The sequence below is a fragment of the Squalius cephalus genome (assembly GCF_949319135.1).
Source record: "Squalius cephalus genome assembly, chromosome: 25".
NCBI lineage: Eukaryota > Metazoa > Chordata > Actinopteri > Cypriniformes > Leuciscidae > Squalius > Squalius cephalus.
In genome coordinates this window covers 16,257,486-16,275,818 of record NC_137146.1, presented here as the reverse complement: position 1 = coordinate 16,275,818, position 18,333 = coordinate 16,257,486, and the positions used below count along the sequence as shown (strand labels likewise).

The window sequence follows — 18,333 nt, the reverse complement described above, 5'->3', positions numbered from 1 at the left end:
TTCCACACTAATGATAAAATACACTATTATTTCAGAACAGTAATCTAACTCTGTACTGAAGCTTCTCTGTTCTTTGCTGATGGGTTGATAAACAGGTTTGCACGAGGAAGTACAACAGACTGTTGTTTAATCCAGACAAAAAAAAAAAACTCTTATATGATATTCTAGTGAAAAAGTACAGAAAGTATTTAAATGTAAAAGGTCATTTGATAGTCTATTTGCATGTTTTACAGACTTGGACATTTTGTTTATTTTATTCTGGTAATATTAAATGCTTCACCTGTTGAAAGTACACATTGGGGACTCCTGGAAATAGTTAACCTCTGGATCTTTACTCTTGTCTGAAAACTAGTAGTCATATCACAGAAATCCTGTGAGGAAATCGTGCTGGACTTCTGTTTTACTCTGAATGAATGACGGACTGTACTGCTGGAGGTGAGGCTTCTCTATCATTTTGTTGTCTCTCTTTAAGCACATTTCTGACTATCCAATTAAAAATTATTCACAGTAAAATATAATTTAGAAAATATACCTTTTTAAGAGTCAAAAGAAAAAGTGATCTCTGTGTGAAGCATTTTTGTAGATTGGAAACTCATGTTTCGTGTTTGTACCTACAGCACTTGAGATGTCTGTCTTTCCTTTCATGGTTTTTCTGTTCTTCACCAATGAACTTGTACTGGTATCTTCAGGTGAGACGGCTATTGCTGTATTGTACAACTAAAATGAAAATAATCAAAAACATTTTGTATTACAGTAATTATGTGAAACAATATTTTAAAGTGTCTTTGTATGTTTGTTACTTTCTTTTCAGAAATTGTGTATTTTGTAAGAAAATTCATTTTGCTTAAATTTTGTACCCTGTATTACACCCATTTTGCAAAACAAGATATTTTAAGATGTTTGTATGTTTATATTGCTGTTCTGTTTTCAGAAACTGCAGAATTGCCAAGCAGTATAACAGCACTGAGCGGCTCTTGTGTGCAGATACCTTGTACATTTGAAGTGCCAGAGGACGTACTGAAGAATGCAGAAAGAATATTTGGCCTCTGGATAAAGCATGATCATGCCTTTAACAAACAAGGGAGTTTGGTAGTTTATAATGGAAGTACAAACATCAGCAAAGGATTCAGTCATATAGAGATAACTGGAAATCTTAGTCAGCGTGAATGTACCACAGTTTTCTATGATGTGATGAACAATCATTCAGACAATTACTACTTCAGGGTGGAAATAAAGCCACAGGATTGGAAATACTCTTATCAGAATCCCATCAACATTTTTGTCTCAGGTAAGTGGGGCTTCACTATAAACTATATTAATCTGTTGTGACATTTTAAAATTACTTCCTGTTTTTAATTCATGATTGTGAAGGCCCTGAGAATTTTTTTAATTAAAAGTAAATTAAATAATGGTGTCCTCCTCATCAGAGAAGAGAAGACCCTTTCAAGGAAAGTCTATTCATTCAATGGCTGTATCTGAAATGCCGCCGAACAATTATTTCGAGCATCCAAGACCAAATCCTATCTATTTGAATGGGGGAATCCTGAAATCTCAAAAGCTGTTTGCCGAACAAAGAATTGCATATTTCAAATCCGCAACAAAATATAAATGTTATAAATGTTCCTATAAATTCCTATAATCCTATAAATGTTGTTTTTTTTTATGCTCAAATAGCATTAAAAAGCTTATTTTTTAGGCTAGACCAGCCACAGCACATGTGCAGTCTTAAGCGAGTCACTAGTTTTCTAGTGAAGCAATGACTTTACCGATCAGCGATTGGCTCTTTTATTTAGAAAGCAGGACGTATTCCGCCATATTGTGTATTGCAGTTGAAGTGCACCTTATTTGTATATATCTGTATTACTTGATGCTGCTGCAAGAGGCAGTGGAAGTTATTTTGATTAAAAATGATGAGGGCACATGATTAAAAAAATAATATACATGCACAAATCAATTATATAAACACTGCAATATTCAATAAAAAATAGAATTGTCCATTTTGATTTCATGGCAACTTTAATAATTAATGCAAAATATATGATGCACACATGTGTAGGCAAATTCACAATTCACATGCACAAAAAACAATTTCTGTGCATGAAAAAAAAAAAAAATTGGCCAAAAGCAATTCTCATGTGCAAAATAAATTTATATATTCATAAAATATGCTTTACAAACGCAAAAAACACTCCACAGATGCCCAACTGCTCAAAAAAGTTTTGAATGTTTACTATTGAATCTAATATTGGAAATTGTCATCAGTGTGTGAATCGCCATGAATTTCTGTGTGTATTTTGAGACTTTCCTGACAGCTCTCTCACACACGTCCATCGTACTTTTCAGCCAGGACTCAAGGAGCACGGTTTTGCACAACTTTTGCACAATATGACTTGATCAGAATGGAAATTAAACATTTACATCAAGCATGGCGAAAAAAGACAGGGATGTGCATTTAAAGTAAAATGTTTTTGGATAGTAGTTTGTTGGGTAACACTTTAGAATAATGATCCGTCCAAATTAGTTAGTATAGCTGAAGTGTTAATGTAGTTTTGTACTCCATTACTTCCTGCATAGTTACATATTAATGAGGGACATTATTCTAAAGTGTTATTGGTTATTGTGACTAAAAACACATTATGAGGACAGTGTTGATAATGAAGCATGCAATTTGCTGAAGTTAGCACATTGTTTAGCGTAGCTAGGGGAATAAACTCTTCCATGACTTTGCTTGTGCATTTGTTTTCATTTACAGCACATATGTGTCTAAAAGGGTGAATTATCAATAGTTATGAGATTGTAACATTTCACCAACTGACATGCAAATTCCATGCTTCCTTATCAATACTGTCCTCATAAAGTCACAATAAGTTACTATCCAAAAACATTTTGCTTAGACGTGCATCCAAAGACTTTAGATATACCAAGATTGTGAACTCATATTACTATGAATTGGAGAAATTGCAACGTGCAATTGATAAGGAGTCGAATCTAAAAGAGTTGAGTCAAGGTCAGCTCTAGCACAGGAATCATTTATTCTATTGCTGTGTCTGAAATCCAGGGCCGTTTCTAGGCATAGGCAAACTAGGCGGTCGCCTAGGGCGCAAACAGCTGGGGGGCGCCAGTGAGAGCCCCCACCACACCAAGAGATTTTTTTGGAAGAAAAATCCTTATTTTTTTACATTTCCGATAATGGAGCGTATATTTGCACTAAGTGCCTGTCTTTTTGGCAAAAAGACGCCCATCTCTAAATATCTACAGTGGCATAGGTCGTAAGGCGTAAGGCGTGAGATGCTTGAAAGTAGCTTTTGATGCATTCGACTCAAGTTCAAATCCGCCTTTTGCCGAACTCGCTCTTCTACCTTTTCCCAACACATGAGATGTAAAATTTATAGCCTAACATAAAGGTCTCTAGCGTTATATTTTCTCAACGAACTAAAATCGAAATCGTGATGCTTTGTGCCTTTATAAAACAGCACAAGACTTTAATTTAGTAGCCTATATATAGGCATTCTGTTTGTGCTGCGTGATTTAGAGAAAAGTGCGCACTTTGCTCATGCGATCAGCATGGTGATCTGGTGTTTTCTCCAAAATAAAAGCTCAAGGGTTTATTTCTTGCAAGTGAAGAAATTAGGACAAAAGTATTGTAATTTTCCTATACTATTGTAGTGTAATGTAAAATATACTTTTGAAATATTCATTTTAATTTATACAGTACATATTGGCTATATGGATTTTACGTCGAATACTTATATAAATCATAAACACCAGTGATAATGTAATGTAGACTGAGACTCTATATCATAACTAAGATGTTTGAGCCCTCTTTAGTGTCCAGGTACAAGTCAATGGTTTTTCTTTGTTCAATGTGCACAGTTCATGGGTTGAAGCTCTTAATTTTTAGCTCTCAAAGTGCACCAGATTGATGCATTAATTTAACCTTAAAATGTACAAAATTTTCATGCCCCCGAAACCCCCTAGAGCAGGGGTGGGCAACAGTTTTAGCCTGAGGGCCACAGTTACTTTGGCAAAGTAAACAGAGGGCCACACTTTGGACAACTGCAATTAAACATAGTTACATGATTAAATGGTACAAATTAATGCAATGCAAAATATGTATAAGGCTACTCTACAGTTACTTTGACAGCCTATTTCAAGGCCTGATACTTATTTTTGCTAGGCCTGTCTGACCTAGGCTACTCTAAGGTTACAATAACTGGATTTACTTTCAAGGATTCATTTCCTACACTACCCTGCATATTGTTCAACTGTCATTCATACCAGCTGTAGCTTTTCAAGATAGAAAACTATTAACAAAACTGCAAATGTATGTGTGCAAGTTACATTAACATACAGACTTCAGGCAATCTGGCTTGGATTTATCAAATTTAATTGAGGCTATATATCAGAGGGAGACCTTCATCACTGAATGAAAAACATATTCAGTTTTCAGTTGTGATTATTTTTTTTGTAATTTCTTTCACATATTTTGTTAAAATCTTTTATAAAATAGAACACAATTTAAGTGCAGATCAACTTCATCACACGTATGTTTGCTTGAAAGATATAAAGGGCCTATATAGGCCTATGCATCTCACAAAATTTAAAGGAGGACAATCTCGTGGCTTTTTCTTCCCTCTCCTTTGCGGAGAAATTCACGGCATAATTAGCATGTTTAGCATTGAAGTGCCTGCTAATATTATATTCTTTAAAGACAGCGATGCTCTCCTGACATATCAAACAAATCACCTTTGAGCTGACGTTCGTGACGAAATATTTTGACGTCCATTCTTTATTTTTTATTCTCTTTTTTACTGCACTCATTTTGACAATTTTTTTATGCCGCCGGCCGTTTAGAATTTGTTACTTTGAGGAGTGAAGAAGAGAAGTAAAGGCGCAAATTGTAATTTCACACAGCGACATCTGTTGGATTGTTTTTAACCCCTTACGCGTCAAAGATCACAGATTATTGTTGTTCAAAATTCATTACTCGTCAAAACATCACACTATAACTTCTGGACAATCTGAGCATCATTTTAGAAACTTCAGAAAGGTTTAAGACTCCAGCTTCGATATTTGACCACTGTTTATGATTAAACTGGTTTGCAGTGACATTCATTTCTTAATTTATGCCAGGAGTGCAAAATAATTAATCTGTAACGATCGTTATTTTGAATAGAAATCATTACTCACACAACATTTATTCTCGTCTTCTCCGGTTTATTATGACCGCCGCTAGCATAGCTAGCGAAAGCGGTCATATAGGGATTGTCAAAGGTTTTTTTTTTTTTTTTTTTTTTGTCAATGATACCAGGGACACCGAAGCACCGGGGAACATGAAATTTGGTGGGCATGTAGCCCCACTAGACTTCTAAGGAAAAATTTTGTTTGGTCCCCGGGGGCCACTCCCCCCCCGCACTCGGGCCCCCGTAAATTTTTCGTCAACGATACCAGGGACACCGAAGCACCGGGGAACATGAAATTTGGTGGGCATGTAGCCCCACTACACTTCTAAGGAAAAATTTCGTTTGGTCCCCGGGGGCCACTCCCCCCCCGCGCTGGGCCCCCCCAAACCCAAAAAAATGCAGTTTTTCCTAAATAACTACCTGAACCGTGGCACCGAGGATGAAGAAATTTTTATGGTATGTTGGTCTACTAGACTTTTACGGAAAAATTTCGTTTGGTCCCCGGGGGCCACTCCCCCCCCCCCCCCCCCCCCCGCCCCCGTACATTTTTCGTCAACGATACCAGGGACACCGAAACACCGGGGAACATGAAATTTGGTGGGCATGTAGCCCCACTAGACTTCTACGGAAAAATTTCGTTTGGTCCCCGGGGGCCACTCCCCCCCCCCCCCCCCCGCGCTGGGCCCCCCCAAACCCCAAAAAATGCAGTTTTTCCTAAATAACTACCTGAACCGTGGCACCGAGGATGAAGAAATTTTTATGGTATGTTGCTCTTAAGGGCCCACATCAACCTAGCCCATAATCACTCATTTGTGATTTGCGCCCCTCCCATAAAAAATGAAAATGCAATATTATTCTGCTTTAATCGCCCCTATCTTCAGTGGAGATGTTCAGAACTGCACCATATTTCATGTGTATGATTAACTTGACATCCTCTGGGGGTATCCTCTGCTAAGTTTTGTAGAATTTCATCCATGGGGGGGGTATAAAATAAATTCATTTATGTGCACATTTAGTGACTGTACACTCATCGGCCTGTAGATGGTGCTGTTGAGCGAAGGGTTGCTGGTTTAGGATGATACTGTCACACACACACATGCAGGAATACAAACAAACGCAAGCATGCACACACACTGACATCCACACGCACAGACACACACCCATACACACACATACAAATCCACATGCACAGACACACACACACAAACACACACGCGCACACATGTACGCACACATACATACACGCACAGACACACACACACACACACACACACACACACACACACACACACACACAGACAGACAGACACACACATACACAAACACACACACATATACACACACACACACACACACACACACACACACACACACACACACACACACACACACACACACACACAGAGACAGACATGCACATACTATTACTTTTTTTAGGTATATACATAAACACGCAATACAGCCAAATTACTCCACGTCATTTATTTTTGTGGAAAGCCAGTGCAGGCCTGAGCGACGGTCATATTTTGTACCGCGATGCGGTACATCTAGTTTGTGTTCAAATACATAAAAAATACAGCATCCGCCAGGCCTATTAGTCCAATGGTGCGCATATTTGGAGAAATAATGATTAGTTATCACATGTTAGTAAAATATTTCGTCATACAGAAAAACATTTCTATTCATTTTCTACTGAATTATGCGATCTGAAGAGCTCAAACAGCGAACGGAGCGAGATGTGTCTCTTCCTGATTTGCATCAGATTTGACCTGTCAATCATCTCACGTCACGTGGTTCATGACGCGTCCTGTATACACTTCCTCATTCTCATGCGTGATAACTAAGCTAAAGTGACATTTCTTCACTGAAACAAGAAGCTAATAAATGTACGATTTAAGTATTTGTACGGTTATGTGTTTTGTGTGTGATTTTCGTGCGATTTGGGGTTTTCATATAAATAATGAATGTCCAAATTGCGAGTGCATCGAGCGCATCGCGGGGGCCGGATTGAAGCAATATGCGGGCCGGATCCGGCCCCCGGGCCGTATATTGCCCATGTATGCCCTAGAGGGACAGAGGTCCACCCAACATAGTTTCACAAAATCCTATGGGAGAGAACGATCATTTATTAACTTTACTCCAGCATATGTGCAACAAAGTCCTTTTAAGTGAGTAAAACTGTTAATGCCAAATTACAGGGTTTTTTTTGGGGAGGGGGGGAGGGGGGAGGGGGGGCTCAATAGGAATCTTGCCTAGGGTGCCAAAAAGGCTAGAAACGGCCCTGCTGAAATCACTCACTTCTTTACTCATTCCTCTGTAAAATTAATTAATGATAACAATGTTAATAGGCTACTCATTATTTCAAGGTATGTCATCCCTACATTGGACTAATTTAGATAGTCATGCTAAAAGTGTGTTATTTTAATAAAGGGAAATTAGGGCTTCTCTGGTTGTGTTTAGTTTCATTTTCATGGACCTTTAGGGTACATTTACATAAGAACGATGTACTAAAAATGGAAAGTTTTTTCTTTGTGCAGATGAAAAAATTATCAAAATGATCCTCATTCACACGGATCCATGAAAACGATTAAAAACGCTGTATTATGCTGCCAGGTCAGTAGTGGGCGATGTCTCTTTGTAAAGAGAGACTATGTGCCTGCGCACATTTACGCATTCTTCTACAGAGCATTCACGCCAAACTTGAACGTCTATAGACTGAACACATAATGCGCATAATACGCACTTAATACCATTTTCACAGATTCACGTTTTTGAAGTTTACACGGAGATGATAAACGGTATCGTTTTCAAAAACTTGAACTTTGAAACCCATTTTCAAAAGTTTGCGTTTCCAGGCCCAAAATGTTGTTGTCGTGTAAATGAACGGCCAAAACTCATAAAAAAAACTTGTTTTTGTGTAAAATTATGTTGTGTAAATGGCCCCTTAGTTTTCCCCCTTAAGACAGTTGGTGAAGTCATCGCGTCATTACAGCTGTCGTTAGAAGCTGTGTTTGCCAAAGAAACTCTCAGGACTGCACATGCGCATTGGCTGGTCTATTTTTTAACACAGAGCATATAAAACCACATTTATGAGATTGTTCCTGCTGGTTTGTAATATGTTATTTAAATGTGAGTGTGACAAACAGTTTTTGAATTTTTCAGGATTTCCCCATTCATGTAGATATAATTTGGTTTTAAATGCCCAAAAAAGCTACCCAAAGTCGTTGCAGTATGACCGCAGAGTGAACGGACTTTCCATGAAAATATACTCACAAATCCAAAATGATACATAAACTCATGACGATTTGCAATTCCAGATTCAATATTAAACTCATAAAATGTAAACATTCAAAACTTTTTGTACACAGTTGTACATCTGTGAATTGTGTTTTGGATTTGTGAAATGTATTTTATGAATATATAATTTTATTGTGTGCACATAACTTGATTTTTGTGAAAATATAATATTTTTGTGCATGTGAATTAGGTTTGTATTTTGCCTGTGCATCACATCTTTTTTTTTAAATATGGTCTTCTCAAGGGTTATTTAAAAAACTGATTATATCCTCTATATGTTTATTGTGTTTTTGTAACATGTTGTTGTATGTTTTCCTTAAATTTAACAGCAATTTATATACCGTGTTCACTTTGCCCTGTAGCTTCACCACAACCTCTCATCTTTAAACCCACTGATCTGAAAGCAGTGATGGAGGAAACAACAGTCAGTCTGAGCTGCTCTGCTGAAGCCCCCTGCCCCAAACAACCTCCTACAATATCCTGGTCCAACATCCCTGAATCTGCCCACATTACAACACAGTTACAGGAGAAACCTGATAAAACCCAGTCAGTGTTTTCAAACATGACCTTCAAAGCTTCATACATGGACCACAGAAAGAACATCTCCTGCACTGCTACATATCCAAGAAAAACATCTGAAGACTCAACTGTGGAGACCACCGTGCTACAAGTCCTGTGTAAGAGATTTAGAGTAGTTCTGCTCTTTCATTAGCGTAATAGCATTATTATGCTCAGATGTGTACTATTATTACATTTGGTTTACCTAAAGAAGTTTCTGTTTTGCCCTCAAGTTTCTCCAAAAGAAACTCACATCACCATCAATCAATCTACTTCAGTCTCTGTTGGCACTAATGTGACTTTGACCTGCAAAAGCAAAGCCAATCCATCAAATAACATGATCTTCTCCTGGCACAAACGTGGACAGGACAATCAGCTGGATTTAGGAGAACAACTGATCTTTACTGTAAATAGGAGCAGTGGAGGCTGGTACTTTTGCATAGCAAAGAATGAACATGGTACTCAGATGTCAAAAGAGATCCAGCTGATTATGGAAGGTGAGTTTATTTCTATGTACAGATACTAAACATTATCTGATGATCTTCATAGGTAGCTCCAGTTCTCTTACGAGAGGTTCTCTCGTATTGCGTAAGGAACTTACGCTACGGGAAAAGTCATCTTTTCTCGAGATACTGAAGCCAAAAAAAAAATTATCCTTAATTTTTCATAATTTGTCAACGCAGTGCAGCAGGCAGCACAGCAGAGCTAGAGCGGGCAATACTGCGTGCTCATTGGCTGCCGCGCGGCAACTGCTTAAGCCTACCAGTGAGCCCCGCGTGACGTCACGCCCAATCAGGGTGCGCGCGCCCTCGCGCGTCACAGCCCGCCAGAAGGGGCGACGTCAGAGCGTATAAAAACAGGGCTCGGAGGCTTAATTCTCTGATTTCTGTCTCTTCAGCGAAGCTCTTCGCATCGCTGCTCTCTGAGAGAAGCCGTCGCCGTCGAAACCAGCAACGAGCCAGCCTAGGACAGCCTGAGGAAGCCGGACGAATCTTCGCCGCCTTCAGCCTGCCGTGCCAGCTCAGCTATCCGGCGATATATCCTTTCTCATTATGTGTTTTACTGATGTATCTTTACACGAGGCGTTGTTTCAAATGCCTCGCACCACTCCCCGCTCTCTCTCTCCCTCTGTCGAGCCGCGCAACTGCGCCTCTCACAAGGTGTGTTAGAGATGCGGATGATTACGGGGCTCGCTCTCTCCCTCTGTTCGAGCCGCGCAAAACGTGCCGCTCACAAGGGATCGCAGACGCGTACGGTCACGGGGCTAGCTTTCTTTACGTTACAAGAAAGCTACCCCCCCTCCCCCCCGCCCGCCGTCTCCCGGCGAAAGGAGAAAAGAGTGTTCTAGACCCGCCAAGGCCGGTCTAACCTCCATCTCTAACATATTTCTCAGTCCCCTCCTAGTTCAGGCTACTGGGAATATCTATACTGCAGTAAACGAGCCTGTCACAGCACACGCACACCTGCAAACAGGATAACGCTCTCTGGCTACTCGCTCTCCCCGCACTCTCTCCCTCTGTTCGAGCCGCGCAGACTGCGCCGCTCACAAGGGATTGCAGAAGCTGACAGTCGCGGGGTTAGTTTTCTTTACGTTACAAGAAAGCTACTGTCCCCGCGTCCGTCACTCGCCGGTGATAGGAGAAAAGAGAGTGTTCGAGTCTCACCGAGGCTTGGCTACCGCCTTTCTCACATATTTCTCAGTCCCCTCTAAGTTCAGGCGGCTGGAAATATTAATATTGCAGTAAACGAGCCTGTTACAGTACACGCACGCCTGCAAACATGATAACGCTCTCTGGCTACTCGCTCTCCCCGCACTCTCTCCCTCTGTTCGAGCCGCGTGGACTGCGCCGCTCACAAGGGATTGCAGAAGCTGACAGTCGCGGGGTTAGTTTTCTTTACGTTACAAGAAAGCTACTGTCCCCGCGTCCGTCACTCGCCGGTGATAGGAGGAAAGAGAGCGTTCGAGTCCCACCGAGGCTTGGCTTCCGCCTTTCTCACATATTTCTCAGTCCCCTCTAAGTTCAGGCGGCTGGAAATATTAATATTGCAGTAAACGAGCCTGTCACAGCACACGCACGCCTGCAAACATGATAACGCTCTCTGGCTACTCGCTCTCCCCGCACTCTCTCCCTCTGTTCGAGCCGCGCAGACTGCGCCGCTCACAAGGGATTGCAGAAGCTGACAGTCGCGGAGTTAGTTTTCTTTACGTTACAAGAAAGCTACTGTCCCCGCGTCCGTCACTCGCCGGTGATAGGAGGAAAGAGAGCGTTCGAGTCCCACCGAGGCTTGGCTTCCGCCTTTCTCTCATATTTCTCAGTCCCCTCTAAGTTCAGGCGGCTGGAAATATTAATATTGCAGTAAACGAGCCTGTTACCTTACACGCTCGCCTGCAAAACATGACGACGCTCCGGCTACTCGCCCCGCTTCCCGCGCAAACTGCGCCGTTCTCAGGGATGTCAGAGCGGACGGTCACGAGTAATGCTCAGCACCCCGCGTGCCTCACTCACCGGCGGAATGAGGAGGGAGATGTTTGTAGCCCCGCTGAGGCCGGGCCATTCTCCAATTCCCATACGTTTCTCAGCCCCCTCTGAGTTTAGGCGGCTGAAAATGTTAATGTTGCAGCAACGAGCCTGTTATAATACACGCACGTCTGCACGCTATCGCCGACGAAAAACATGACCCGCACTCTCTTATGCTCGAGCGAACCGATAGCCTATGCACTCTTCCCCTGTGGCTCAGTGGCAGAATAACAGGCTTTCACACCAGAGACCCGTGTTCGATCCCGGCTCTGGCAGCAAAAATTTTTATGCTGTTCGCTGATCCAAGCTCGCGGCCAGCTTCTCACACGCAGAAAGTGTGTGTATTGCAGCCAATGAGTCAGTTATACAACTCGCTCGCCTGCACACAAACGCTGTTCGTACAGCGGCCCAGAAAATCTGGCAAAGAGTGTTAATTCTGGTTATTCGGCTCACGCCGACGGTGTTTGAGTGTAGTAAATATGCCCACGACCCAGTGTTCATTTCTACACACAAGCACAATTCCCCCTGTGTACCCCACAGAGCACACTCACATAAAGCGCGCACTTGCCGCTCGAGTGTTAATAATAATAATAATAATAATTTGTTACATTTATATAGCGCTTTTTCTGAGACCTCAAAGCGCTTTACATAGATGGGGGGATCTCCTCAACCACCACCAATGTGCAGCATCCACTTGGATGATGCGACGGCAGCCATATTGCGCCAGAACGCCCACCACACACCAGCTTACTGGTGGAGAGGAGACAGAGTTATGAAGCCAATCAGTATATGGGGATGATTAGGAGGCCATGATGGACAGGGGCCAAGGGGCAAATTTGGCCAGGATGCCGGGGTTACACCCCTACTCTTTTTCGAAGGACATCCTGGGATTTTTAATGACCACAGAGAGTCAGGACCTCGGTTTAACGTCTCATCCGAAGGACGGTGCTCTTTTGGCAGTATAGTGTCCCCGTCACTACACTGGGACATTAGGACCCACACAGACCACAGGGTGAGCACCCCCTGCTGGCCTCACTGACACCTCTTCCAGCAGCAACCTGGTTTTCTCAGGAGGTCTCCCATCCAGGTACTAACCAGGCTCAGCCCTGCTTAGCTTCAGTGGGCAACCAGTCTTGGGCTACAGGGTGATATGGCTGCTGGCGCTGGCGCGTTAAGTGTAGGAAAGGTGCCCGCTCACGAGTGCTCACAACCACACGCTGTTCGCTCTGTCTCACACGTTCAGGGTTCAGATATCGCCACTGCCACCGGCCGTGTTTTAATAAAGAGTCCTGTGCCCGCTCCCCTGCGTTCACACTCTGCTATAAACACTCACGCGCGCTCTCTCAGCGCAATCCGGCCGGTCACTGCTATCAGCGAGTCCCCGTCTCGCAGCACTGTCTCAGCGCGCACCGCGCGCCCGCCACTGCAGGTCCCTCGTCCCGCGCTATGCAGCGGGCAGGACTCAGAGGCCATTCGACCCCTAGCTATGAGTGCGAATGCATGGAAAGCTATTCCGGGTGTGTCGACATGGGTGCTGGACACGGTAATACAGGGCTATTCGCTACAGTTCAGTCGTCGGCCTCCGCGCTTTCAAGCCCGGACCGAAATGAAAGTGAACGCAGAAGCAGCCCATCTGCTTCATGCAGAAATAGCGAAGCTGCTACGAAAAAAAAAAAAAAAAAAAAGGCGATAGAGAGAGTTCCTCCTTCTCTGACCGAGGCGGGCTTTTACAGCCGTTATTTCCTCGTGCCCAAGAAGGACGGTGGGCTCAGACCCATATTAGATCTGAGACATTTGAACAGGGCTCTCATGAGACGGCCGTTCAAAATGCTTACGACCAGGCAGATCCTCGCGCTAATTCGCCCGAGGGACTGGTTCATATCTCTCGATCTGAAAGACTAGCGCAGTCAAAAGAGGAACTCATCTCTCACAAGATAGCGCTTCTCAGTCATCTGGAAAGCCTGGGTCTTTCGGTGAACTGGGCCAAGAGCTCACTTATCCCCAGTCAGTCAATTTCCTTCCTAGGAATAGAACTGGACTCGGTGGCGATGACGGCCAGGCTGTCAGAACAGCGCGCGCGCTGTGTTCGACACCTCGCCGCATCCTTCCAAAAGGGCAGATACCTCCCTCTGAAACGTTTCCAGAAGCTGTTAGGCCATATGGCATCAGCCGCAGCGGTCCTACAGCTGGGTTTACTTCGAATGCGCCCGCTTCAATGCTGGCTGAAATCGAAAATACCCCGCGGAGCGTGGGTTTCGGGCAGCGCTCAAGTCAGCGTGACTCAGGTCTGTGTCCCAGCCCTGCAGCCCTGGCTAGCGCCCGAATGGTACCGACAGGGAGTGACAATGGGAGTCATCTCACACCGCAAAGTGGTCTCGACAGACGCGTCCAACATGGGTTGGGGAGCGCTTTACGGGGGCAGACCAATCTGCGGCCCCTGGTCGGGCCCAGAGCGGAACCTCCATATAAACTGTCTGGAGATGTTAGCGGTCGAGAAGGCTTTGAAGCATTTTCTCCCATACTTGCGGGGACACCACGTGCTAGTTCGCTCAGACAACATGTCAGTGGTGTCCTACGTGAACCGCCAGGGCGGACTCAGATCCAGAGCCCTGCGCGCTCTAACAGAACGCCTTTTGGTCTGGGCTCAGGGCTCGCTGCGCTCGCTGAGAGCCGCGCACGTGCCCGGGCACCTGAACGACGACCCGGACAAACTGTCCAGGGACAATGTTACCCCAGGGGAATGGGCGTTACACAGCCAGACGGTACAGGCATTGTGGCGCCGCTTCGGCGAAGCGAAATTGGACCTTTTTGCCACAAGCGAGAACGCTCAGTGCAAAAGGTTCTTTTCGAAGAGCAAGGATGCGCTGGCCCAAGTTTGGCCCAGTGTCCCGTTGTACGCTTTCCCCCCGATCTCAATGCTGCCTCAGGTATTAGCAAAGATCAGGGAAACGCGCTGCGCAGTGCTCCTCATAGCCCCGCACTGGGAGAACCAACCCTGGTTCCCGGAGCTGGTGAGCCTGTCAGACACAGCCCCGTGGCCGATTCCGGCGAGGAGAGACCGTCTCTCTCAAGCCCGAGGGTCAATTCTGCATCCCCATCCAGAGCGCTGGTCTCTGCATGCGTGGGTAATCAACGAATATTCGCTGATCTGCCAGAAGGGGTAGTTAACACGACCTCGCAGTCCAGAGCCCCCTCCACGAGGCGGCTCTATGCGTCTAAATGGTCAGTGTTTAACAAATGGTGTGCAGGGAAGAGTTTGAACTCTCAGTCCTGTGGGGTTCCACAGGTTCTGAACTTCCTCCAAGAGCTCTTGGACGCGGGCAGGTCCCCCTCCACGCTCAAGGTGTATGTTGCGGCGATTGCTGCGTTCGCCGACTCGGCGCGCGGCCGCGCACTAGGAAGAAACAAACTCATTACCCGTTTCCTGCGAGGCGCCAGGAGGCTGAACCCTCCGCGGCCACCTTCGGTTCCGATATGGGATCTGTCTTTGGTCCTGGAGGCCCTTAAAGCTTTTCCCTTCGAGCCGTTAGACTCTGTGGGTCTCTAATACCTCACTTTCAAAACCGTATTTCTGCTGGCCCTCGCCTCAGTAAAACGTGTGGGTGACTTGCATGCGCTATCAGTTAGCGCGTCGTGTCTCGAGTTTGGACCTAACGACTCGTTAGTCATTCTCAAACCTAGACATGGCTATGTCCCTAAAGTGTTGGGTACTCCTTTCAGAGCACAGGTTATCTCCCTCTCAGCCCTGCCGCCGGCAGCCAGCGAGGTCGATAATAACCTCCTTTGCCCTGTCAGGGCGTTAAGGCTTTATATTACGCGCTCTGCAGCCTTCAGGCTCTCAGAGCAGCTCTTTGTTTCGTTTGGTGGGCACACCAAGGGTCTCGCCGCCTCGAAACAGACGCTATCCAGATGGATAGTGGACGCTATTGCGACAGCATACGCGTCCAAAGACCTGCAGTGCCCTCTGGGCATACGGGCTCATTCCACCAGAGGCGTTGCCTCATCGTGGGCATGGTCCAGTGGGATTTCCATTTATGACATTTGTACGGCAGCAGGCTGGGCCTCCCCGTCTACATTTGTTAGGTTTTATAACCTGGAAGTTCCCGCCCTGCAGGCTAAACTTCTTGCAGTCTAAAATCATGTTCATGCCCTGCTCTTCGCAGGCTGGATATTAGATTTGACTCTTCTGGTCGAGCCGCACTTTCAGGGAAAGCTTTTATATACAGACCGGCTGCGCCGCTCTGTTTCTCCCTACGGGTGCTTATGTACATGTGTTGGCCCGCATTGCTGGCCACCTCTCTCCCCACTCTTCACTCCCCGGGTCCCCTCCCCCTGGAGTTGTGTGTGGATGCATGGCGCGCACGGCGTTGACAAAGGGTTCCCGTAGCGTAAGTTCCTTACGCAATACGAGAGAACCTCTCGTAAGAGAACGATACTCGGTTACTCACGTAACCTCGGTTCTCTCTAGAGAGGGAACGAGTATTGCGTTCCCTGCCGTGCTTGCGCCTCGAGCTCATGTCGCTTCATTCGACAGAAACCAGAGAATTAAGCCTCCGAGCCCTGTTTTTATACGCTCTGACGTCGCCCCTTCTGGCGGGCTGTGACGCGCGAGGGCGCGCGCACCCTGATTGGGCGTGACGTCACGCGGGGCTCACTGGTAGGCTTAAGCAGTTGCCGCGCGGCAGCCAATGAGCACGCAGTATTGCCCGCTCTAGCTCTGCTGTGCTGCCTGCTGCACTGCGTTGACAAATTATGAAAAATTAAGGATAATTTTTTTTTTGGCTTCAGTATCTCGAGAAAAGATGACTTTTCCCGTAGCGTAAGTTCCTTACGCAATACTCGTTCCCTCTCTAGAGAGAACCGAGGTTACGTGAGTAACCGAGTATCGATTTATGATTGGATTTTATTTTTAAATGATCTGCACAGCCTGTTGACCAACTAATTTTGCTTTATTTTTTTCAATCAGGCTCAGTCTCTTCATTAGATCAGTCTTTGATCATTGGCTGTGTAGTGGGAGTTTCAGCAATTCTGTTGACATTTCTTCTGATAACACTTTTCCTAAGGTAAGATGGTGAATTGTATGGAATAGAGCAACCAGACTTAAGAATAAATGAATTCAGACCTGTCATTTCTCTTTGAAACATATAATCTGGTGTTCACAATATGGTGGTACGTTGTGTATTTTATGAATTTCTTCATTTCCTATTAATACAGAGTTCAAAGAGTAAAGGCATCCACTATTATGGAAACTGACGTCTCAGATCAGGTATATTTTACACTCTTTTAGCAGATCATGTTATTTCAAATAGGAAGTGCCATAATAAGCAGATATCAATACCATGCGTTTACAATAATGTTTTTTTATGTACAGAAACCAAAAACCGAGGACAGTGGATCCACATAAACAGTCATTTATTATGTTTGCTCTTTCAGGGTCAGGAAAAACAAGTGGAGACCATTTATGCTAATGGTGGTTTTGTGTCGGGCGAAGAGCTAGAGATGCCAAAGGATGAGAATGACATAGTCCACTATGGAGAGATTGACTTCTCCACTCCCCAAACCAAAATCCCCACAGTACAGGGCTCAGGACAGGAGACAGTATATGCCGAGGTCAGAGGCCCAGGGAAGGAGATGAACCAGGATTAGTTTACATTAGAATAAATGGCTTGAGTCAACTGTGTTATGTAGTAAGCTTTATTGGCTTGGCTAAATGGAAACATTTAACAATTTTATTTTTTAATTTATATATATTACTGTACATCACATTCATTGTTTTTTTTCTCTTAGTGATTCCAATGTCTTCAGTCAGGTGTTTAAAAGCCACATCATACGTTTTCTTTAATTATGAACTAGATTTGTTTGTTTTTTCCTGTTACTTCTCAGTTCCAGTTTTTCTTCATTCATTCCTCCCTAAATATATCTAATTATCATCCTAAACCTATGTCAGTACATGCTTATGTTTTAGTCAGATGAGCAAATAATAAACTGTTTTTTTGGTAAAAGGGTGATAGAGCAAATGTATGTATTTATAGGATTTTATTGTTTAGAGCATTACACACACTTATTAATTATAAAAACTTTTTGAATTAATTTCCAATGTTGTTTTCAGGTACATTTTGTGTATATTTGATCATTACAACTATAGTTTACTTAAATGAAAGCGATTTCAGTCAGATTAGTTCAGAGCTGATCTTAAACACCTTTTACAGTCAGGTTATTTCATATTGAGAAACAACAACAACAACAAAACATTTATAAAAATTAAAAAACCATGGAAATTTTTAAGAACTTCCTGTGAAGTTTTAAATGCTCAAAAGGTTTTTGAATAAAGACAATTATTTAATAAATAATGGTAGTAGAGTGTTTTATTTGGTCTGTTTTGTGGAAGTGAACAGTCTTTATATTAATGCTTCTGTATTTTATGTAACACCGAACAATGAACTGAATGAATACAGGACTTAAATACAGGAATACAGGAGCCAATGAGTTATTTAATATAGGACAACAGTTGAATGGAATCATGAACTAAGGGAACAAACTGAGACATGGAACTAGGTCAACTTAATCTGACAAGGAACAGGAACAGAACCAAACCAGAACAAAACATAATCCTGACACCTTATATAATCAATGATTACTGAATAAGATTAGCCTCAAGATCTACTAACTAACTATGACAAATGATGAAGAATTACTAATTAATTACTAATCACAACATTAACATGTCCGAGACATAAGCAAATTGCCTTTTTTACCCTGAACATGGTCATAAATTG

The 18,333-nt window shown here is 43.7% G+C and overlaps 1 protein-coding gene across 1 annotated transcript; it reads left to right on the top strand.

Moving 5' to 3' along the window:
- The first annotated feature begins 361 nt into the window (after positions 1–361).
- On the top strand, positions 362–17,898 carry LOC307153328 (sialic acid-binding Ig-like lectin 14). The gene is made up of 8 exons (XM_079862707.1): positions 362–435; positions 618–689; positions 932–1,288; positions 8,843–9,157; positions 9,272–9,535; positions 16,524–16,620; positions 16,772–16,823; positions 16,991–17,898. The coding sequence occupies exons 1-8, from the start codon at positions 414–416 to the stop codon at positions 17,201–17,203; spliced, it is 1,392 nt and encodes a 463-aa protein (XP_079718833.1). The 5' UTR covers positions 362–413; the 3' UTR covers positions 17,204–17,898.
- Positions 17,899–18,333: the final 435 nt, after the last annotated feature.